This window comes from Sciurus carolinensis, chromosome 2 (genome assembly GCF_902686445.1).
Source record: "Sciurus carolinensis chromosome 2, mSciCar1.2, whole genome shotgun sequence".
Classification (NCBI taxonomy): domain Eukaryota; kingdom Metazoa; phylum Chordata; class Mammalia; order Rodentia; family Sciuridae; genus Sciurus; species Sciurus carolinensis.
Genome location: NC_062214.1, coordinates 160,378,333 through 160,399,294, shown reverse-complemented (window position 1 = coordinate 160,399,294; position 20,962 = coordinate 160,378,333). Strand labels below are relative to the sequence as shown.

The 20,962-nt window shown below is 36.6% G+C and overlaps 1 protein-coding gene across 1 annotated transcript in view; it reads right to left on the bottom strand.

Moving 5' to 3' along the window:
* The window catches only part of Mnat1 (MNAT1 component of CDK activating kinase), a 234,022-nt gene extending 214,109 nt beyond the window's left edge, over positions 1-19,913 (bottom strand). Inside the window, exon 1 of the mRNA XM_047540017.1 lies at positions 19,713-19,913. Within this exon, the coding sequence (XP_047395973.1) occupies positions 19,713-19,801 (89 nt within the window). The 5' untranslated portion in view covers positions 19,802-19,913. The remainder of the gene's footprint in view (positions 1-19,712) is intronic.
* Positions 19,914-20,962: the final 1,049 nt, after the last annotated feature.

The window sequence follows — 20,962 nt, the reverse complement described above, 5'->3', positions numbered from 1 at the left end:
TCATTACCCTATGTAAATGTATGACTACACAAATGGTATGCTGTTACTCTATGTACAAACAGAAACAACATGTATCCCATTTGTTTACAATAAAATAAAATAAAATAAAAAAATTTTTAAATGGGAATTTTCAAACTCAAAAATAGTAGAAATAAAAATGCACTGGATTGATTCAAAAGTAGAATGAAGATGAAGAAAAGATTTACTGAACTCAATCTAAAGAACAGAAAAAAAAAAAAAAGATTAAAAAAAAAAACTAACAATCCCTGAAACAGTATCAAACAACCCATCCTAACATGTGGTTAAAAAAAAAAAAAAAAAAAAAAAAGAGTCCCAAAAGACAAGAAAAAGTTAAAACAGAAAAAAAAGTTATCAGAACCTTATCAAATTAGATAAAAGACAAAAATTTAGAGATTCAAGAATATGAGTGTACCACGAACAGGATAAACCAAAACCAAAAGAAAACCATAGGAGGACATCACAGAGTCAAATAGCTGAAAACAAAAGATGTGGAGTAGGGGGAGGGACAAATCTTGAAAGCAGCTGGAGGAAAACAATACAAATTCATACAGAGAATGAAGGGAATGAGAATACAAATTTCTAATGATTTCTCATCAGAAACCACACAAGAAAGAAAACCTAATTTGTTGGGCTGATGAGAAATAATACCAGAGGAAAATCAGGATCCACACAAAAAGAAATAGAGAGCATGGAGATTTGTACGTAATTAAAGATAAAAGACCTTTAAATATAAAAACACAAACTGGGAAAGTAAATGAATGGAAAAAAATGTTTCATGAAAATGATAAACTACTTTCTTAAGAAGTACTGCCTTAGAAATCTACAAAAAAGTAGAAATTCTATTTCAATATGGATAAAATAAACTTCAACATACAAAGTATTACCAGAGATAAAAGGGATGTTTAACAAAAGAAAGATTCTTCAAAAAGTCATAATATTTGGTGGCACACACCTGTAATTCCAGCTATTCAGACTGAGATTACTCACAGGCTAACAATAATAATTCATAAGTAAAACTGAAAACTGATCCTTCCCCACTAGAGCTTAGAGATAACTGAGTATCAGAAAACTGATAAAAAATAAAAATAAGAAACAAAAAAGTATCTCAGAAAAAAACAACTGAAAGCTGGGTGCAGTTATACATACTTGAAATGCCAGCAATCTGGAGTCTGAAGCAGGAAGATCACAAAATCTGGATTAGCCTCAGCAATTTAGCAAGATTCTGTCTCAAAATAAAAATAAATAAAAAGGGCAGGGAGTGTAGCTCAGTGGTAGAGCTCCCCTGGATTCAAATTCCAATACTGGTGGGGGGATGAGGGTTGTCTGAAAAACCTACAACATACTATCATCATACTTACCGGGGAAAAACAGAATTTCAAAGAACAAAGAAAGAATGTCCATTTCACCACTTCTACTCAGCTCTGTACTAGAGGTTCTAGAACTGCATTAAAATTAAACAAACTGGGCATGGTGGGGCATACCTATAATCCCAGTGACTCCAGAGACTGAGGCAGGAAGGATCACAAGTTTGAAACCAGCCTCCACAACTTAGTGAGACTGTCTCAAAATTAAAAAATAAAAGGAGTTCAGGATATAGCTCAGTGGTAGAGTACCTCTGGGTTAAATTCACAGTACTGCAAAAAACAGTAAGACTAAATAAATGAGTGAAGCCTGGAATCGAAGTTAAATAAACCTTTCCTATTTACAGATAACACAATTGTTTTACACTGAAAATCCAAGGGGATCTATAAGTCAACTACTAGAAAAAAATGTTAAAATGACAATTTTCGCCAGGTCTGCTGGTGCACACCTGTAATCCCAGTAACTCAAGAGGCTGAGGCAGGAGGATCACAAGTTCAAAGCCAGCCTCAGCAACTTAGCAAAGCCCTCAGCAACTTAGTGAGACCCTGTCTCAAAATTATTGGTATCAGATCTGCCATTTTGCTGTCCCCAGTATTCTGCCCCCCACACACTATTTTACAACCCACATCATCAGTCTGCAAACATAGTAGCCAGTCACTGGTCCGCTCATCAGCCTGCAAACATTCTCAGCAGTCACAGGTCCAGATTGTTAGCCCGCGAACCTCCTTGCCAGCCAGTCATCCATTGCTATTAGCCCACAAAATTCTACTACTTAAGAATAGCTCCACTACTAATAACTCTCTCTCTCTTTCTCTCTGTCTCACCCTGCAGGCAGACACTCTCCCTTTCCGCTTAATAAAATCTCTTGCGTGAGTTCCCGTGTCCAGAGTGGTTTCTGGGTGCTTTCAATGGAGCCGTGACTCGGATGGGTTCTTCTACTGCCACTTTGGTGAGTGGAATCCCATCTGTTGCCCCAGACCCCAAGACACTGGTCTCACTTTCCATTCACCTGGACACTCTCCTCTACATCCAGACACCAGCCTCATTCAGTAAGTGGCTTCTCCCCCAGTTTTTAGTTACCTGGGAAGTGACCATTGAGCATCCAGCACCCCTGAGGCTCTCCGAAGTCAGGGGAACTATGGCTGAATCCCTATACTGATTGCTGGGGGAGAGCTCCGACCTGACGGGGTACTCTTTCCTGAGAGGCAGGAAAGCTCCAGGCTGATGGGAGATTCTTTCCTAAGGGGACTGCTTCTTGCAAGACCCACTCCAGTCCTGGGTTCTCTCTATGACATTTTTGTCTCTACAAAAGCCCCAGTGCCAGGCACCCAGGTACCCCAACAGGCTTAGCCTCATAGTGATGACTTCCTGAATAACTCATCCTTCACTTGGGTGATTCCCTGGGGGCCGAGGGATGCCTCAACTCTATATTCACCAATTCTTCTCTCGCAATGGGCAGCTCACTCTCAATCCCCACCCATACCCACTTAGGTTGCCTCTTAGTTAATTTAAGAGTCCCTCCGCCTTACCGTGGACCTCAAACCAAACAGCCCTTTAGATCCCAACATTTTTAGGGATCTTTTTAATTTCTAAGAGCGCTCAGGGAAATGGAAAGAGATTTCGCTACATTCAAGTTTTCTCTTTCTTTCTCTTTGCTCTTCCTGCAAACCCAAACTTCCTCTATCTCTCTATCTCTTTCTCTTTCTCTCTCTCTCTTCTTCTCCCTCCCTCTCTCTGCCTTTCTCTTTCACACGTTCTCATGCTATTTTACTAAAATAATTAATGGCCATTATCATTTTTCCTTCTAGGACGCTTGTTTTGTTTTGTTTTTCTTAAATGCTATATTTTTCGAGCCCATAATTTTGATCCTAACATTGCAATGCATATTCACCTACAAAAAGCCACAAGGCCTTTGCTTTTGTGTTATGTGTATATCCTGCTGTCTGATATCATGTTGTCTGTCTATATGTTTGTCCAAATATAGCACTCATGAATTAAAATTAAAAAACAGATCCAGATGCCTTTAATTTACATGATTTTAAAAAGAGTCAATTTAAAATTGAGTAAACAAATGAAGGTAAAATGTCTTTAGAATTACTTAACGTACAAGTCTCTTTAGGTAGTCAAACTAATAAAATGTTGATGTTTATAAAATGTCTAATATCAATTGTTTCTAGGAATTTTCTTCAATAGGAAAGAGACGGCAGACACTATTCAATACACCTGTCTGATATCTTGGTTTTTACAGTAAAATCAGAAGACTTGACATGTATGGGATTACTCAAATGTGTTTGTTAGAGACATCTGATTAATTTACAAAGTTAAAATGCTAACTCCTTAAATTCCATGGGATAACATACTTAAACATTATTGGTGTTTTCATAAGATTAGTAAATAAAAGGGATTTAAAATTGCTTTGTGTCATCACTAAAAGCAAGGTTACTAAGACTTAAGTCCTAACAGGTGTAATTCTATATATAAAGGGATCCAAAAATTTCAACTGTGTTTCAATTAGAGTACTATACATAACAAAATATTTCATCTTATTAAAATGGAGTAATTTATCTAAATTCAGAAATTTCATAAGAGTTGTTTCAGAATGTGAACAAAAAGGGGTCAATGTACAGGAAAGAAAAATAAAAGGTTTTAGGTACAAAAATATAATTAGTAGAAGGGATGAAAATGTTTCTGGATAGGAAAGTCTGTGAGAAACCTGGGATGGGATCCATGGTCACTGCCTGCTGGTTCTCCCCTCACGAGGATCTGAACCATCTTGACTGTGCCCCCTCTTCCCTGGCCAGTATCTACCATAGAGTGTTTCTGCCTCTTGCCGTTGCTGACCTCCTTGCCCACCACAGAATTCGACTCTGGACAGCCTTCCCTATCCTGGCGGTGAGTCCTCAGAGCTCTTCTACTGTCCCTGAACTAACTCACTTCCCCACCTCCCCACGTGCCTGCCCCCCACCCTCTCTCTCCAAAAACCCCAGCGCTAGGTCAGGGTCTCCCTCAGCTTCAGTCGCAGACCTGTCAGGGATAGTGACGACCATCATTGACGGTCTCCTCCTACGTGAGAAATCAGAGAGGTTGAGCAAACACCCCTTCCTCTCCTGTGTCCCTTTTCCGGGCTCCTGAGAACTCTTAGCCATGGACTCTGCCTAATCTAAAATTTTCTGTGACCCCCCACCCACTTGGCTCTCTCCTCAAAAACATTCAGCCTCTCTGTTTCACTCCAGATGTCAAACCTCGCAGGCTCATTTTCTATTGCAACACCGTCTGACTCCAATATAAGTTAGATAATGACTCCTTGTGGCCAGAGAATGGGGTTTACGCAACTTCTGTCACCACAGTAGCAAGCAGGTAGAGATTTCCTATGTTCAAACCTTCTCCTCTCTTCTCTCTTGACCTTCTTTGTGTCAATAAGAATAGTATTCGGAATTTATTTATATCATTCAATGTTCTATAACAGGACCTGTTAGAGCCTGATTTGTTTAAAGGTTAATATCCTGAAACATGAAAGCATTTTGCCACTTTGCCACACAAAAGGAAAGTTACAAGCTCTCTCAGCCTTTCCTTGATTTATGTTTTGGATGTATGTCATTGTGTTAATTAACATTCACATAGATTCAGGAAACAATACATGTAAACTTTGTAAAAGGATGTTTAAAGAGGAGGCAAAGATCAACTTCAGAACTAGAACACTTTACCTAAGATTTGTAAACAGCCCTGCCTTACCTGAGATAAGGCTCTGCCTCCCACCTTGCTGCATGTCAGAATGGCTCCAAAATAAGCCAGACTTCAGCTTATTTAAAGTCATATTCAAAAGATTGTTTTTTGTTATAAAATTACTGTGATCTCAATCAGGGGACATAACATATAGCTCAGTCAAAATTCAAGGTAGCTATTACACAAACTAAATGTTTTACTGTTGTTAATTCCAGTCTGTATTTTCCTTGTAAACTCTATAACTGTTACCTGATTAATGTTTTGCAGAAGTACTACTTCAAGAATAAAAAACCTAAATTAATTTGAAATAATAAGCCATCACCTATAGGATAGATAATATAGACACCAATTAAATAAAATGGGGTAAATGACTATAAAGTCATAAACAATAGAGTTAAAATCCAGTATTCTTACTTTATGACTGGTAAGACTGGCTTGCTGGATGTTTAAGATCAAGTTTAAGATCAAGATTAACACAAAAGGGCCAAGAAAACCAGTATTTGGCTCTTGACCTCTGAGTCAGCCTGAACCCAGAGAATGGGAGAGCTTCTCTAAGGGATTTTGCAACTCTGGGCCACACAACTTCCTGATTAGGGAGATTGATGAGACCACCAGAGAATAAAAAGCCAATCAGTGTACCTGTTGCAAAGAGGAGGGTCACTGAAAAAGGGAGCTATCCCTGATGCTTCCAAAGGAAGCCACCTCATAAAGGAGACCCTACCTATTAAATGGCACTAAAGGAGCTAAAAACCTGCTCTCAAGTTCTCCACGAATAACCCCTGTGGGAATTCAGTTGATCCTTAACAGCAGATAGGAACAAGGTCAATTTGATCAGCTTGGTCTTGAACAACTAGCAAAAACAGTTATAACCAAAATACAGCCATAACTGAGTTTAAAAGGAAAGACAATAGTTCCTTTATTGGAACTTAAGACCTACTCTTGTGTTAATCCCAAGAATAAGTAAGATTGGAGGCTACAAAAGAGATTTTTAAGCAGAAGTGCCTGATAACCATCAAAAGAAGCTGCCAGAGTCAGAAACTTTTGGTCCTTTAAAGATCTACAGATCTTCCTAAACAGGACCATGCCTGCTAAATTGCCTACAGAAGTTCCTACAAGATCAGATACACAAGTTCCAGGGCTGGCAGACACACAAGTTCACCAACCAATCAGTCAATCAACCACTTCTTCAAGACTTCCAGTCCTGACACCCAAAGCTGAGACCTGCAATTCACTATTGGCACCTCCAGCTCCAAAAACTCTGCTTTTACTTAAAGCCCTCCTTAATTCCACCCCCCCCTTTTTTTTATAGGAATGAGACTCTTCACCCCTAACCAGCAGGAAGAAGCTATAGAAGAAAGACCATCATCCCACCCCCAGCATCTATAAAAACAAAAAAGGGAAGAATATTGGCATCAGATCTGCCATTTTGCTGCTGCCAGTATTCTGCCCCACCCAATACCATTTTACAACCCAGATTGTCGGTCTGCAAACCTCCTTGCCAGTCACTGGTCCAATTGCTGTTAGCCCATGAAATTCCACTACTTAAGAAGAGCTCCACCGCCACTTCTCTCTCTTTCTTTCTCTTTCTCTCTCTTTCTCTCTCTCTCTCTCTCTCTCCTCCTCCCTCCCTCCTCCTCACTTTCTCTTTCTCTCTCTCTCTCTCTCTTTCTCACTCTGTAGGCAGACACTGCCTGTCCCCATTTAATAAAATCTTTTGCATGAGTTCCCACGTCCAGAGTGGTTCCTGGGTGCTTTCAAAAATAAAACATAAAAAGGGCTGGGGATGTAGCTCAGTGGTAAAGCCCCTTTGGGTTCAATTCCTGGTACCATTAAAAAAAAAAAAATTACAATTTTCCTCAAACTTAATACAACCCCAACCAATATTCCAAACAGGCTTTTTTTTAAGTTGATAAACTTATTCTAATATTTATATGGGTATTCAAAGGACCCAGAATAATCAAAGGAATTTATAACATAAGAACAAGATTGAAGGACATATACTATCTGATTTCAAAATTTACAAAAGTTGAAGTAGTCAAAACAATTTGGTTACAAAAATGCTGCAGTAATTCAACAGAAAAAAGTCATTTCAATAAATGGTGCTAGATTAACTAGATTTCCCTGTCAATCTTAAAAAAAAAAAAAATTATTACCTCATACCATACATAAAAATTAACTCAAAATGGATTACAGACCTAATAAAAAAGTCTAAACCTGTAAAATTTTAATAATTAAAGATATGCCTACCATACAACCTAGCCATTTCACTCCTAGGTATTTACCCAAGAGAAATAAAAACATACATCCACACAAAGTTCATTGAAGCTATTTTAAAATAGACAATCAGAAACAAGTCAAATGTCCATTAACTGATAAATGGAAAAACTGTGATATATGTATATAATGTAATAGGAAACAAAATACTACTCAGCAATAAAGAGATAAACTGTTGAAACATAACAAGAATGAATTGTAAAATAATTCAGCTAAGTGAAAAAAGTCAGGTAAAAAGAGAGTAAAAACTGTATGACTCCTGTGAAATTATAGCAAAAGCAAACTAATCTATAATGAAAGAAAACAAATCAGCTGCCTGGGAATGGGGGGAGGAAAGAAGGTATTACAAAAGGTTACAAGGTAATTTTATCTAGTGATAGAAGTATTTATCTAATTATGGTGATAGATTACACACCCTCATCTAAGTTTGCTGACTTTAATTATACCTGGATAAAACTGGGTGGAAAAAAGGAAATAATTTATCAATCAAAATTACAAATGCACACCTCACTATTAGCAATTTATCCTAATGAGAGTTGGGTTAGCTCAGCTGGTCAAGTGCTTGCCTAGTGAGCATGAGGTCTTGGGTTTGATTCCCAGCACCAGAAAAAAAGAAGAACAAATGTATTTTATATATATATATATATTCACAAGCATATGAATATTCACTGAAAAATTATAATATTAAAGTCCTGGAAGCAATTAAAGTTTCCATTAATATATAAATGATTTGAAGTAGGGTGCATTGGAGCAGTCCTGCATCTCAGTCACTAAGGGAGGTCATAGGACTGCAAGTTCAAGGCTGGTCTCAGCAATATAAAAAGACCCTGTCTCAAACTTAAAAAGGGCTGGGGATGTAACTAGTTAACTCAGTGGTAGAGAACCCCTCAATTCAATTCCCAGTACTGGGGGGGGGGGTGTGCAAAAAAAGGTGACAGTACAAGATTTAATCCAAGTTTTGCGTTTTTTTTAATTCCAAAATTGATGCTAGCCACTATACCAAAATGTCTCACTCTGGAAGCATAATCTAGGAACCAAAAATCCATAAATGAAGACAGCAATTGGGATAAAAACTGTTAGTACAGAGAATACAATCAAGAAACACGGGAACAATTTTGGGTTCTATCTTTTGTTATGAAAAAAATATATATATATTGAAGACTGAGGATGTAGTACAGTGGGTGCTTTCCATGCTTCTGGCCCAGGGTTCAATCCCCAGAACACCAAAAAAACTGGGAATTTACATATGCATATACCTCTCTTCTGTGAAGTATTTTATTCATCAATCCACTTTGGTCATATGTTATTCAATCATTTCTAGTTTGTTATATACTAACTTCCACATATAATATGTAAGTTTTAGTTTCTAATTCCAAATAATACAAGTTCAAAACACATAAAGCAAACAGGAAACACATAATATATTCACAAGGAGAAATTACAAGCACTTAAAATAGCTGTAGTAATTTACTGACACCATTCCTAGTATGAAGTATATGGTATTGCATTTAGTTGCAGCACATTACATAGATCACTTTTTGCAATTAACTTCCAAAAGGAATTAAATATTAATGGGTATGTCAGATACAATTATGAGAAATAAGACATTAATAATCTGAACAATGCAGAAAGAAACATATTGCAACATTATATCTTAGATCTTAGAAATATATTTAATTTGCCTCAAGAGCACGAATGTATTGTCTATATTTTTGTTTATCAACACCAATTTAAAGAAACTCTCTTTGCTATCAACTGATTGGATATAAAGCAAATATAGACAAAGAATTTATATCTGTTAACATATTTTATTGATAATTTTAGATACCAATTAGAAACTTTTTAATAGTAATATTAGCACTTTTAGAAAATTAACATTTAGCTCAGCAAATTCCTATTCCATAAAATAAAACTACACTTTATATAATTTATTTCTAATTACATACAATTTTTTTCTTTGGTCAAATGTTTTTAAAAAAATTTTTTTTAACATCTTATGGAATTCTTAAGGTAAATTTATTTTAAAATAAGGTTAAGGCTGGGGAGATAATTCAGTTGGTAGAGTGAACCCACATGGCCCTGGGTTCAATACCCAGCACCACAAAAATAATTAATTAATTAACTAATTAATAAAATAAAATTAGGCTGGGAATGTAACTCAGTGATATACTGCTTGCCTAGCAGGCACAAGGCTCTGGCTTCAATCCCCAGCACAAAAAATAAATAAAACAAGCAAAACTAAAATTAAAACACAAATATTCAAAATTATATTCCCAATGCCAAATTCATAGAAAGAGACCCCTAAATGGTTCTCACGAATGCTTCAATAGATCTCAAAAACATAGCATCTGACATGCCACACTTCACCAGACCTACTCATTAGTAGAGCTTTTTTCCCCATATTCTCTATTTCTATTTCAGTAGCAAGAAATAAGACCAAAGAAAACAACATATTTTGATAACATCAGAAACAGAACTAAAATGTTTATTTGATTACAACAAGTTAGTTATAGCTAGAAAGTAAAAATTATAAAATTATTTATGAAGAAATTATACTTAACAGTAGATTTCAGGACATTTATATTTTAATGGGACAAACTGTAAGTAAATCAAAATCAGTGCTAGATGCAGTTTGCTTCAGTTACCTGAAATTTGAATAGAAGGCTCATTAAATATATATAAAGTGATGCAGAGGCACTGCAACATATTGATGGAGGTCTCATTAATTTTCAATGATATAGCCACTATCATATTGTGTTCTAAAAAAAATTTTTTGAGGTAGACAATCATTTGTCTTCATCTCAAAATTCTGTTTCACATATTCTAACTTAATATATGAAAACCTAATACTCCAAAACATGTCTAATAAAGCCCATTAAATTTTATATTTTGTCTTTCTATTGAGAATTTGATATGAATATGTGTATAATTTATATTTTACTATGTAATATGAAAAATGAAGTATGAAAACTAAAAATACTGTCAGTCTCCAAATCATTTCATTTCATAAATAATATATTAGGTTTTCTGACATCTAATTATAACTCAAAACACAAATGTTTTGACAATTTTTATGTATCAATCAAAAATTAAAATGTGGCAAAATAGAGCATCATAACTGAATGTTTCAATTTTTTTAAGCTAGCATCCTAGAACCAAAATATAAAGAAAAATTGTTCTAAGTAGATCAAAATGACTTTGGCAACATTGCAGTATTTCATTTTATACATAAAATGGGTTTGAGTTGCAACCTTAATAACAATTTTATTTAGTAAATATGTGATCATAATTTAACTGAATAGTAACTAACTTAAGGTTTTACACAAAAAGAAGACTGTAGAGCTACACTGAAGTTTTCCATCTGTTAAAAAAAAAAAAAAAGAGCAGGTGTGGAATAGAACAAGAGAAATGATTGCTAAGCTCCAAACAATTTCAAATTAACTGAGTCTTCCAACTTGTTATCAATACTTTTGATAAAATAAATAGTGCTTTGTAACCTGTGATTTGGTATAACCTTCCATCCTAAGCCTGAGAACCAAATCAAACTTTCCTAAAGGGGCTAATATTAAGAGTTTTCCTCTTCAGTGGCTAATTTGTACAAAAACACTTATGCATTTGGAACAAACCAAATATTTTGTTCCCTTGATACCAACCCTGTAAAATCTTCATCAATAAAGATGTACCCACCAAAATGATTTGATTCCCTAAATGCCCCTTTCCTACATCAGCAGAATAGCTACAATTAGGTTGCAGAATTTCAGGTTTTACTTTGTTTCTTTAACAAATAATACTTTGTTTAAACAAAGTATTTAACAAGCAACATAAAGCCTACTCTGGGTACCTTAATTACAAAGAATATTTTTTATAACTCTAAAGTTTCCTTTTCTTCTGTTAAAAAAAAACACTAATCTCCTTTTAATAACTCAAAAGAGCTAAAACACTGTGAAATTAAAGGAGGCAGAAACCATGTCCCACATTCATTGTTGTATCCCTAATACAGTGTTTTCAAAACTCTTTGAGAACAAGATTCACCTAGAAAGGTAGTACAAAATACAGGTCTTTCCCCCAAGAGTTCTAGGAAGGCTCAGAAATTAGCATTTTTAACAAGCACCTCAGATGATTCTTAGGATGAGGCAAGTTTGGGAATCAATGGCCTGAAAAATTAATTGAGTATATGAGAAAAATTGCAACACCAACAACTAATGCAATATTAGCCTTACTTTCTTAAAAAAAAAAATAGATTTAACACATTTGAAACTTGAAAAAAATCACTAAAATCTCTAGGTTTAATTTTCTAATACTATAGACTATCCCAGGGTTTAATTGTTAAGTAAACAAGATGTTAAGTAAGCTAAGATTGTTAAGTAAACAAAACCCTGCCACCATGATGTTCTGCTTCACCTGGAGCCCAAGGAATGGAGCCTGCAATCTATGGATTGAGACCTCTGAAACCATGGGCCTCATAATAAACTTTTCCTCCTCTAAAATTGTTCTTGTTGGGCCTTTTAGTTACAGCAGTGAAAAAGCTGACCAAACAGAAACTAATGTGCTATTGTTTTACATTCTTACAGAATAAAATAATTTGCATTTTAACAAATAATCTTTAAGACATAATAAATAGTTTCATATTACCTGTTTGAATCTTGGGACACAAATGGTAATATAATTTACAGGGAGAGAAATCCTAAAGAGTGTCCATGAAGGCAAAGATCCTATGAAACTTTCTGATACCTCACAAAAATTTCCTCTAAAACAGAAAGCTAGATATATTGCTTAATGACAGGGATATGTTCTAAGAAATCTGTTAGATTATTTCATCCCTGGGTTGACACCATAGAGAACATTTGCACAAACCTAGATGGTATGGGTCAATCACTGGACATGGCCTCTTGATGCAATCAAGAATACAGCAAACCAGGCACAGAGGTGCATGCTTGTAATCCCAGCAACTCTGGAGGCTGAGGCAGGTGGAAGGCAAGTTCAAGGCCAGTCTCAGCAACTTAGTGAGACCCTAAGCAACCTAGGGAGAACGTATCTCAAAAAATAAAAGGGCTGGGGATGTGGCTCAATTGTTAGGCACCCCTAAGTTCAATCCCTGGTACCAAAAAAAAAAAAAAAAAAGAGAGAGAGAGAAAGAAATACAATAAAGGAGATATATGAGGCTGCTGCTGGCACAACATGGCACATTATTTTAAATATTTTTTATAAGTAGAAAACATATAATCTAAAATAATAATAAAAATATAAACCAATAACATTTGTTATCGCTGTCAAGTATGTGGACTACACATAATTATACATGCTATACTTTAAATGACTGGCAGCACAGCAGATTTATTTACACCAGCATCAACTCAAACAGTTTTTTTGTGCTGACATCATGACATTTATGATGTCATTAGATGACAGGAATTTTTCAGCTCCATTATTATCTTATAGGAATGCAGCACATAACTAAATATGAAATAAATCTTTAAAAAGGATTTCCATTGTAGACAAGGAGTACAATGGAGTTGAAATAGAGCTATATATAAACATACAAAAAAGGAACACTATAAATAACATAATGATGAAATATTTTATAACCATACTTTTAAAGAGCTATAACTATAAAGTTACACTCAATAAGAAAGGAAATGAAATTAGTATATATTATCATACTGCATTTTTTTTTTTCTTTCTTGATGTGCTGGGGATTGAATCCAGGGTCTTGTTCATGCTACATACGTACTTTAACCCCAGACCTAACACTGCATTTTAAAGACTAAAAATATGCTAAGAGTCACTCTGAGTCATATAAAAAAATACACATAGTACGGTCATAAAATAATCAATCCATAATGAAGTATTCATATTCTATGAATATTGGGAAAAAACAATTATGGTTGATAAGTAAAACTTCAATTCTTATGAGTTTTATTAATGGTATATGGTCAAAGGAAAGACTAAAGTTACTGACTACAATGAATTTCTCAATAGTTATTAAGTTATTCAAATTTATCTGGGTGCAGTGGCATACTCCTATAATCACAGTTACTCCTATAATCACAGAGACTGAGGCAAGAGGATAACAAATTTGGGGCTAGCCTCAGTAACTTAGTAAGATCCTGTCTTAAAACAAAAATAAAAAGAGAGTGATGTAGCTTAAAGGTAAAGCACCCCTGATTTCTATCTCTAGTTACCCAAATGTTAAGAGTCTGAAGGAAGCTGTAAATTTTCTATTATACAAGTTGAAGTTAAATGGATAGCCTAAAACTTCCAGTCTAAGGCAAAACTAAAAACTGGATTTTCTAACTAATAATTCAGTATTCTTTCAACTTCTCAATCTGAACTATTAAAATACATGCGACCCCAACTCTTCTGTAATAAAAGCAAAACTCATCTCCTTCAGAAGTACTTGGAGATCTTCATTGTAATTACCATTCAGAAGATATGAGCTATTCTGCAGATATTGCTAATCAACTTCAAAATACTCCATTTTTAAAAAAAATTTTAGGAAAGTATTCAGGAAGGAGCTGACACAGTAAAAAGGTAATCAGAACTACAACAGAAGAGATACTAAGGGGATACAAGCAACTGCCAAATTTGAGGTTAAAAAGAAAAGGATACATGTATACAAAGAATTGAGAAAATCTGCAAGACCACAGGAAGAAATAATTGACTTAATATAAGACTAACTTTTCTGAACAAATATGATGAACTCATGCCAGACTAGCATTCCCACAATGAGCAACCATAAAACAAACAAAATATATAAGACAATTGTTTACAGAGGCATTAGACAACAAACAGTACAAGATCACCCCTGAAAGATGGGCAACTCATGGGATTGAGGGTGTAGGTCAGTGATACAGGGCTTGCATAGCATGCTTGAGGCCCTGGATGTATTCCCAATAATGCCAATAAAGAAAAGAAAAGAAACTCACAATATAAGTCCTACAATGCCTCAGTTTTCTACCTGGGGACAACTTCCATGACCATGGCCCAGCAAAAAAAAAGTTTAAGAAAGGCACAGCAGTTGTCCTTAACTGAAAGAGCAGAGATCAGAGTTCAGGGTGATTGCTGTGATTAAAATTCACTAGGCAGAGGAGTGATATGTGTGGGGATCCAAATAAGTTCCTGGCCAAGGATTTGAGAAAGTTAAAACCAATCAAGCCTTAAGAGTGTCTGAGAGAGGAATTCATACTAGAAGTTAAGGAGCACTGAGTTTCAGAGTTCCTACCCGCCAGTGCAGAAAAACCACATTAACATGCTCAGAGATAACAAAATGAGATACCAAAAATGCCTCAACCAAGGTAACGTCCACATCCTAGTCTAAGACTTACTTACTCTAGACTCACCCTAACAAAACACAAAATCAAGTCCCAACAAGTTTTGCAAGGGATTAAAATTATAAGTTTCAGGTTGGAGATACAGCTCAGTGGTAGAGTGCTGAGGTCCTAGCATGCATGAGGTCCTGCATTTAATCCCTAGCAGCAGTTAAAAAAAAAAAAAAAAAGATTAAAAGTTTGGAAGTTGAGTTGCACTAAAGGAAGGAAACTTAATAGGTACTCCACAGATCATTCTAGCAGAGTAAAACAAAACCTACACATGTTCAAGGTACTCTGCCAGTACTGACGCTCCTCAACTCATGATGAGGTTATGTCTCAATAAACCCACCATAGTTTTAAAATATCATCAGTCAATAAATGCTGTCAAAAATGCGTTTATTCGGGCTGGGGAGATAGCTCAGTCGGTAGAGTGCTTGCACTGCAAGCACAAGTCCCTGAGTTCGATCCCCAGCCCTGCCAAAAAAAAAATGTGTTTATTCGGTTCTCAGGGTTGAGCTTTTCCAGCAGGTGCATGTGCACTGTGATCTCAGTCAGTATGTCCATGAGTAGTTCTTGCTGCAGTTTGAGGGACTAGTTAAGTTGCCCAAGGTGGCCTCAAATTCCTGAGCTCAAGTGATCCTCCTGCCTCAGCCTACTAGAATCTGGGGTAACAGGCATGTGCTACTGTGCCCAGCTCTTTAATAGTCTGAGGTATAATTGACATAATAAACTACATATATTTATGATAAAAAATGCATTTGTTTGATACATCTAAACTACAGGACTCATAGCTTTAGCAACACATGATGCTGCACAGTAGGTTCTCAACCACTGCGATGGCTGACTGGGAGCTGCTACTTGCTGCTGCCACCCAGCAATTCAAGAGAGTATCATACCACATATCACTAGTCAAGAAAAAGATCAAAACTCAAAGTACAGTTTCACTGAAGGTTTTCACCCTACTACTGCAAAGTCAAAAAAACCATAAGTCATACTGTAATAATTTGGGGATCATCTGAAATTGAACTATCTAGAATATTTTAAAAATCAATATTCTTCACAAAAAAGATAAAATCCAGACTCTCTATAATGCACCATCTACAATTTAAAAGTATTAAACAATGGGTGTGGTGGTGCATGCCCTGTAATTCCACCTATAATTCCAGCAACTTTCAAGGCTGAGGCAGGAGGATTACAAGTTTGAGTACCGTCTCATCAATTTAGTGAGGCTCTAAGCAACTTAACCAGCTTCCGTCTCAAAATTTAAAAAGTCTGGGAATGTAGCTCAATAGTGAAACACCTCTGTGGATTCCATTCCCAGTACCAGAAAAAATAAAATATACAGATAAATGTGAACTATAGTAAAGAGATAAAAAGCAGTCAATCGAAAACAATCACCTCAGACGAGTGCCCTTTCCAAATGTTTCTGAAGGGGTTCTGTTTCCTAATATGCACAAAGGGACTAAATATTAGTTGAAATGAATGAATTAATACCAATTAACTACCACCAACAAATAAACTGAATCTTAATCTGATAAACTTCTAAATATAACTAACAATATAGAAGAAATACAGAAGACAGAGGAACACATTACAAAATACCCAAGGATGCAGTAAGCAAAATTCAGGCAAAATTCAGGTTCTTCAAGGATAACTCCAACATGAACTATTCAGTACCATCAATACATAAGGGGGGAATGGGAAACAGGGGCAGAGAAAAAAAAGGAAGAAAGACAATGACTTTAAATAAATATGACAAAATACTAACTTTCAGAATGGTAGGTACATGATTTTGTTTATGACTTTGTGTCTTTCACATATATTTAAAATGAAAAATAGATATTTTTAGTAAAATTAGATGCATGTATAGTTTCCAGAGATAACTTTTGCCAAGAATAGCTGGAGCAGAAAATAAATTACTGAAGACTGTAGTTAAACAAGAATTCAATAATTGGCTTTAACTCAATAAGCCTTCAGAATTCTAGGGAAGGCCTATTTCTTGAAATAGGTGAGCATGATAATGAAAAAAAAATTACTCTTTTCTGCAATTGATAAAAAGTTCATCCTTAAGTTGAAAAAAGAAAAAAAATTAAATCCAACCTTCTATGTGCATATAGTCAATTCATTTGAGGGTTTGGTGAACTGTCTCATACATAAAGGAATATACTTCTTTAATTGCTAGAAACTAAGGGAGAAACGTATTTCTATAATGTCTTATCTCTTTATTTTCTCTTCTTCCCACTTCTGTATGTTTTCCATAAACGGTATTTCTAATGAGTCTTTCCAAAATCTTACACTTTCTATCTCACTTTATCACTTGCCTCCTAAAATGTCTTTTGCTACTGAAGACCTGAACAAAAAAATAAGTTAACAAAATCATGCAGAAGCCAGTCTTCAAGACGGACTGACTCACCCCTGCCTCATGATATTTATACTTGTGTGTAAATACCCCCATGCTTTAACAAGGTTAGTCAGTGTAACAAAATGCAGCAGAAGAGTGTAGGGAACATTCCTCAAGCTTATCTGACAGTAGTCACTGACACCATGGTCTAAGTAAGCCAAACAGTCTGGACAGAGAAACTGAGGTAATGGTAAAGACTCTCCATGGAATGAAGGTCTGTGCAGCTGTTGAGGCTGAGCTAGGAGCTGAGGGGAGCCCTCATTCTGTCAAGCATCCCAGCAAGCTGTGATGTGAGCTCGCCCCTGCTGCCTTGCCTCATGCTGTGTGCTGGAGCTTGCCATCCCCCAGTCCTTTGTCTCAGACCTGTTGCTGGGCAGAATTGCTTAGGCATGCTTGGTTTGTTTGTACTACCCCGACCCTCGATGTATAGTTCACCTATAGGTTGACTCTGCTATACTTTAACAAGTGTGTTAACCTGAATGGATAATGTGTCTATATATGTCCTGTGCAACCCTAAATAAAATTAGATCCATGCCTTCAGAGCTCGATCTCCGATGACTAAGTAAGTGGGCTGGGTAAGGCTAGGTAGGGTAGGCATCGTTAGTCCTCACCCCTCAGTGAACCGGTCTCTGAACATCTACAGAAGAAGATGGGCTTAGTTCAGTGGTAAAGCAGATGCTTAGCATGCTCAAGGCCCTGGATTCCATCCCTAACATCAACACACACACACACACACACACACACACACACACACTCCACAGTAGAAATAATGGTAGTAAGTCACTTCTGTCACTAGGTTTTGAAACGTTCTGTGGCTTTCAGTTCTCTCTCTCCCCATCTCTGCTTCCTTTCCCTCTCCCTACTTAACAAGGATACAACAAAAGCAATTTCTAATTTAAACTATTATTTTCTAATTGTCTAGTAAAAATGTCTTTTTCTTAACTGAAATCCCTTAATCTTCCTGACTGGTTAATTTCCACTTGGCCAGAAAATTACACTTAGTTCCCATTCAAAAAAGCAAACTCCCTTTCCTTTAGCACTTGGCACAAGAATATAGAGAAAAGTTGAACAAAAGTTTTATAAAAACCTAATAGTTTATCTACAGTGTTTGCCTCACTTCCCTTTTCCAGGCATACCACTTGATTACTTCTACTGTATTTCTGATCTTAAACTATTCTCACAGCTACCAATACTATATAAAGCAAAGGAAAATAAAGGTTAGAAAGGGAGACCAAATTAAAACCCCCACTATAACAAAATACAGCCATCATGCAGTTTATGTATACCTAATGACATTGTCCACCATACTGTAGATTATCCCCCCACTCTCATTCAGTGGTGCATGCCTGTAATCCCAGCAATTTGGGAGACTGAGGTAGGAGGATCACAAGTTCCAAGCCAGTGTCAGCAACTCAGTGAAGTTCTCAGCAACTTAGTGAAACCCTATCTCAAAATGAAAAATAAAAAGGGCTAAGATGTGGCTCAGTGGTAAAAGGTCTCGGGGTTCAATCTCCATTACCAAAATACAAAATAAAAAACAAAGCAAAGAAAAAGAAATCTTAGTAATGGCTGGAGTTGTGGCTCTGCAGTAGAGAGCTTGTCTGCCATGGCAAGGCCTGGCTTTGGCACACAGCATCGACCAAAAAAAAAAAAAAAAAAAAAAAAAAAAAAAAATTTAAAGGAATAAGAAAGAAACCAGTCAGAGAAAATACAGGAATATGTCCTCACCATTACACAGCACCTTAAATCCCAAAGTGTGTGTGTGTGTGCGTGTGTGTGTGTGTGTTTTCAGAACCACCTTTACTGGACCACATTTGACGAAAACCTGACAGAACACCTTGGACCAATTCCCGCACTTAATTCTTCAAAATACAAACTCGAAAAAAAAAAAAAAAAATACAAACTCAACCTCACTCCTTTTACCACCACCACTCCACCAAAATGGACACTCTTATCATACTTAGTGTGCTCCAGATCTCACAAAACCCACTTAACTAGGGACCTTGCTCAGACCTTGGTTTTCCTTTCCTGTGAGCTATCACTACCTACCTCATGAGGCTGTTGAAACAATTCAGATAATTCATGGTAAGGGCTCAGAACCATTCCTGGCATGTAATTTACACTCAAAGTCAGCCATTATTTTATATCCAAAAATAACTGCCAAGAGTCTAGATTTTCTTCCTTCTAGTGATTAATGTCCAACTGAATCTATCAGAACAAGTGAACTTACAAAGTTGTCAAATTTACTCATACAATCTATAGCAGCAATATAGATCAGTGATTATAAGTTTCTACAGCATCTTTTATCTTTTAATTTCTTATGAAATTAAACACTCCTATTCCCCACACTTTTAACCAGGGATATAACTAGAGCCCCGCTGATAACACAGTTTCACCAGCTGCGGGGTAGGGAGGACCGCAGGTCAAAGCAGGCCATAGCCGCTTTAAGGCCAGCGGTTACAGGCCATTTAAAGACACAACCGCTCTCTTTTCCCATTTTTTCTCCTGAGTATTGAAATTAATGACGCCCTTTACTTTCCGGAGCCGAGGCCGAACATCTCCCCGTATTCTCCTCCCACCCAGCGTCTCTCCCCCAACGAATGCACCGCCGCCAGACTCACAGAGTGTGTCCGCACACGTTCACCATCAGCTTCAGGGAGGGGTTCCGGTATTTGGTGGTTTTACACCGAGGGCAGCCCTGATCATCCATGGTGTCTCCTCTAACTACTGACTCTCGCGCCTCTGCTTCAGGTATCACCTCCAAGGACCCCCAAGACCCGTCGCCAAGTGGGTTCCTACCAACAGGCACCTAGCCGCGGCGGTCCCTCGCGAAAGAGCACCGGCTGGGGACGAGGTGCTGCAACAGAAACGTTCCGGCAGCGAGTTCTCAAATCCTGTTCCTCGGGCTTGGACTTAACCTGAGGTAAGGCAGCTCAATACCTTGGAATCGACCAGGGGGCTTTTTAAATTATATGCGGCGCGCCTAGTTGCGCTTTTCCAGGTACCGTACCACAATTGGGAAGATAAATTCCCTATTTTTCTGTCTAGAAACAGTCCCGTGATTTCAAAGATTATGCCTGAGTTACGGATTCAATAATTGAGAGTAGTATTTTCTTTCAGGAAACTGGATAGCCTTTATACTTGCATAGTCACGTAAGCTCAAAAAATTACATGTGTTTGCAGATACGAAGTTTGGAAAAATTACCCAGATCGATAGTCTTTGCACCAATATTACAAATTCTCACTAAATGTCATAGTACAATAGAGAACTCTTTCCCCCGGACTGTCAAGCATGTTTAATGTTGTCACTTGACTCTAGTAATCTACTCCTCCCATCAAAGACAACACGTTTATTTCCCGAAATACTTAAGAAAAATGTATGTGTGTGTGTGTTTGTGTATGTGTGTGTGAATACACACAACTTTCAGCGATTACAAGATCTGAGAGCCAGTCTCTTTAGAAATTTTAACCCACACTCAGTATTTATCAAGAAGGCAAATGGAAGTCTGTAAACAGCTCAATTAGGGAAGTTCATGAATAAGGCACACATCTTATTCATCTCCAAAAAAAGCATTTGTTGATAATTAATGAATAAATAAAGTACATGAATTAATGACCATTAAATAAGAGTGTTTTTTGTTTGTTTGTTTTTTGTTTTTGGTACCAGGGACTGAAACCAAGAGTGCTTAAACACTGAGCCACATTTCCAGCCCTTTTTTAAACTTTAATTTTTAATATTTATTTTTTATTTGTTCTTTTTAGATATACATGACAGTAGAGCAAATTTTGACATATTATACATAAATGGAGTATAACTTATTCTCATTAGATCCCATCCTTGTGGTTGAATGCAATGTGGAGCTACACAGGT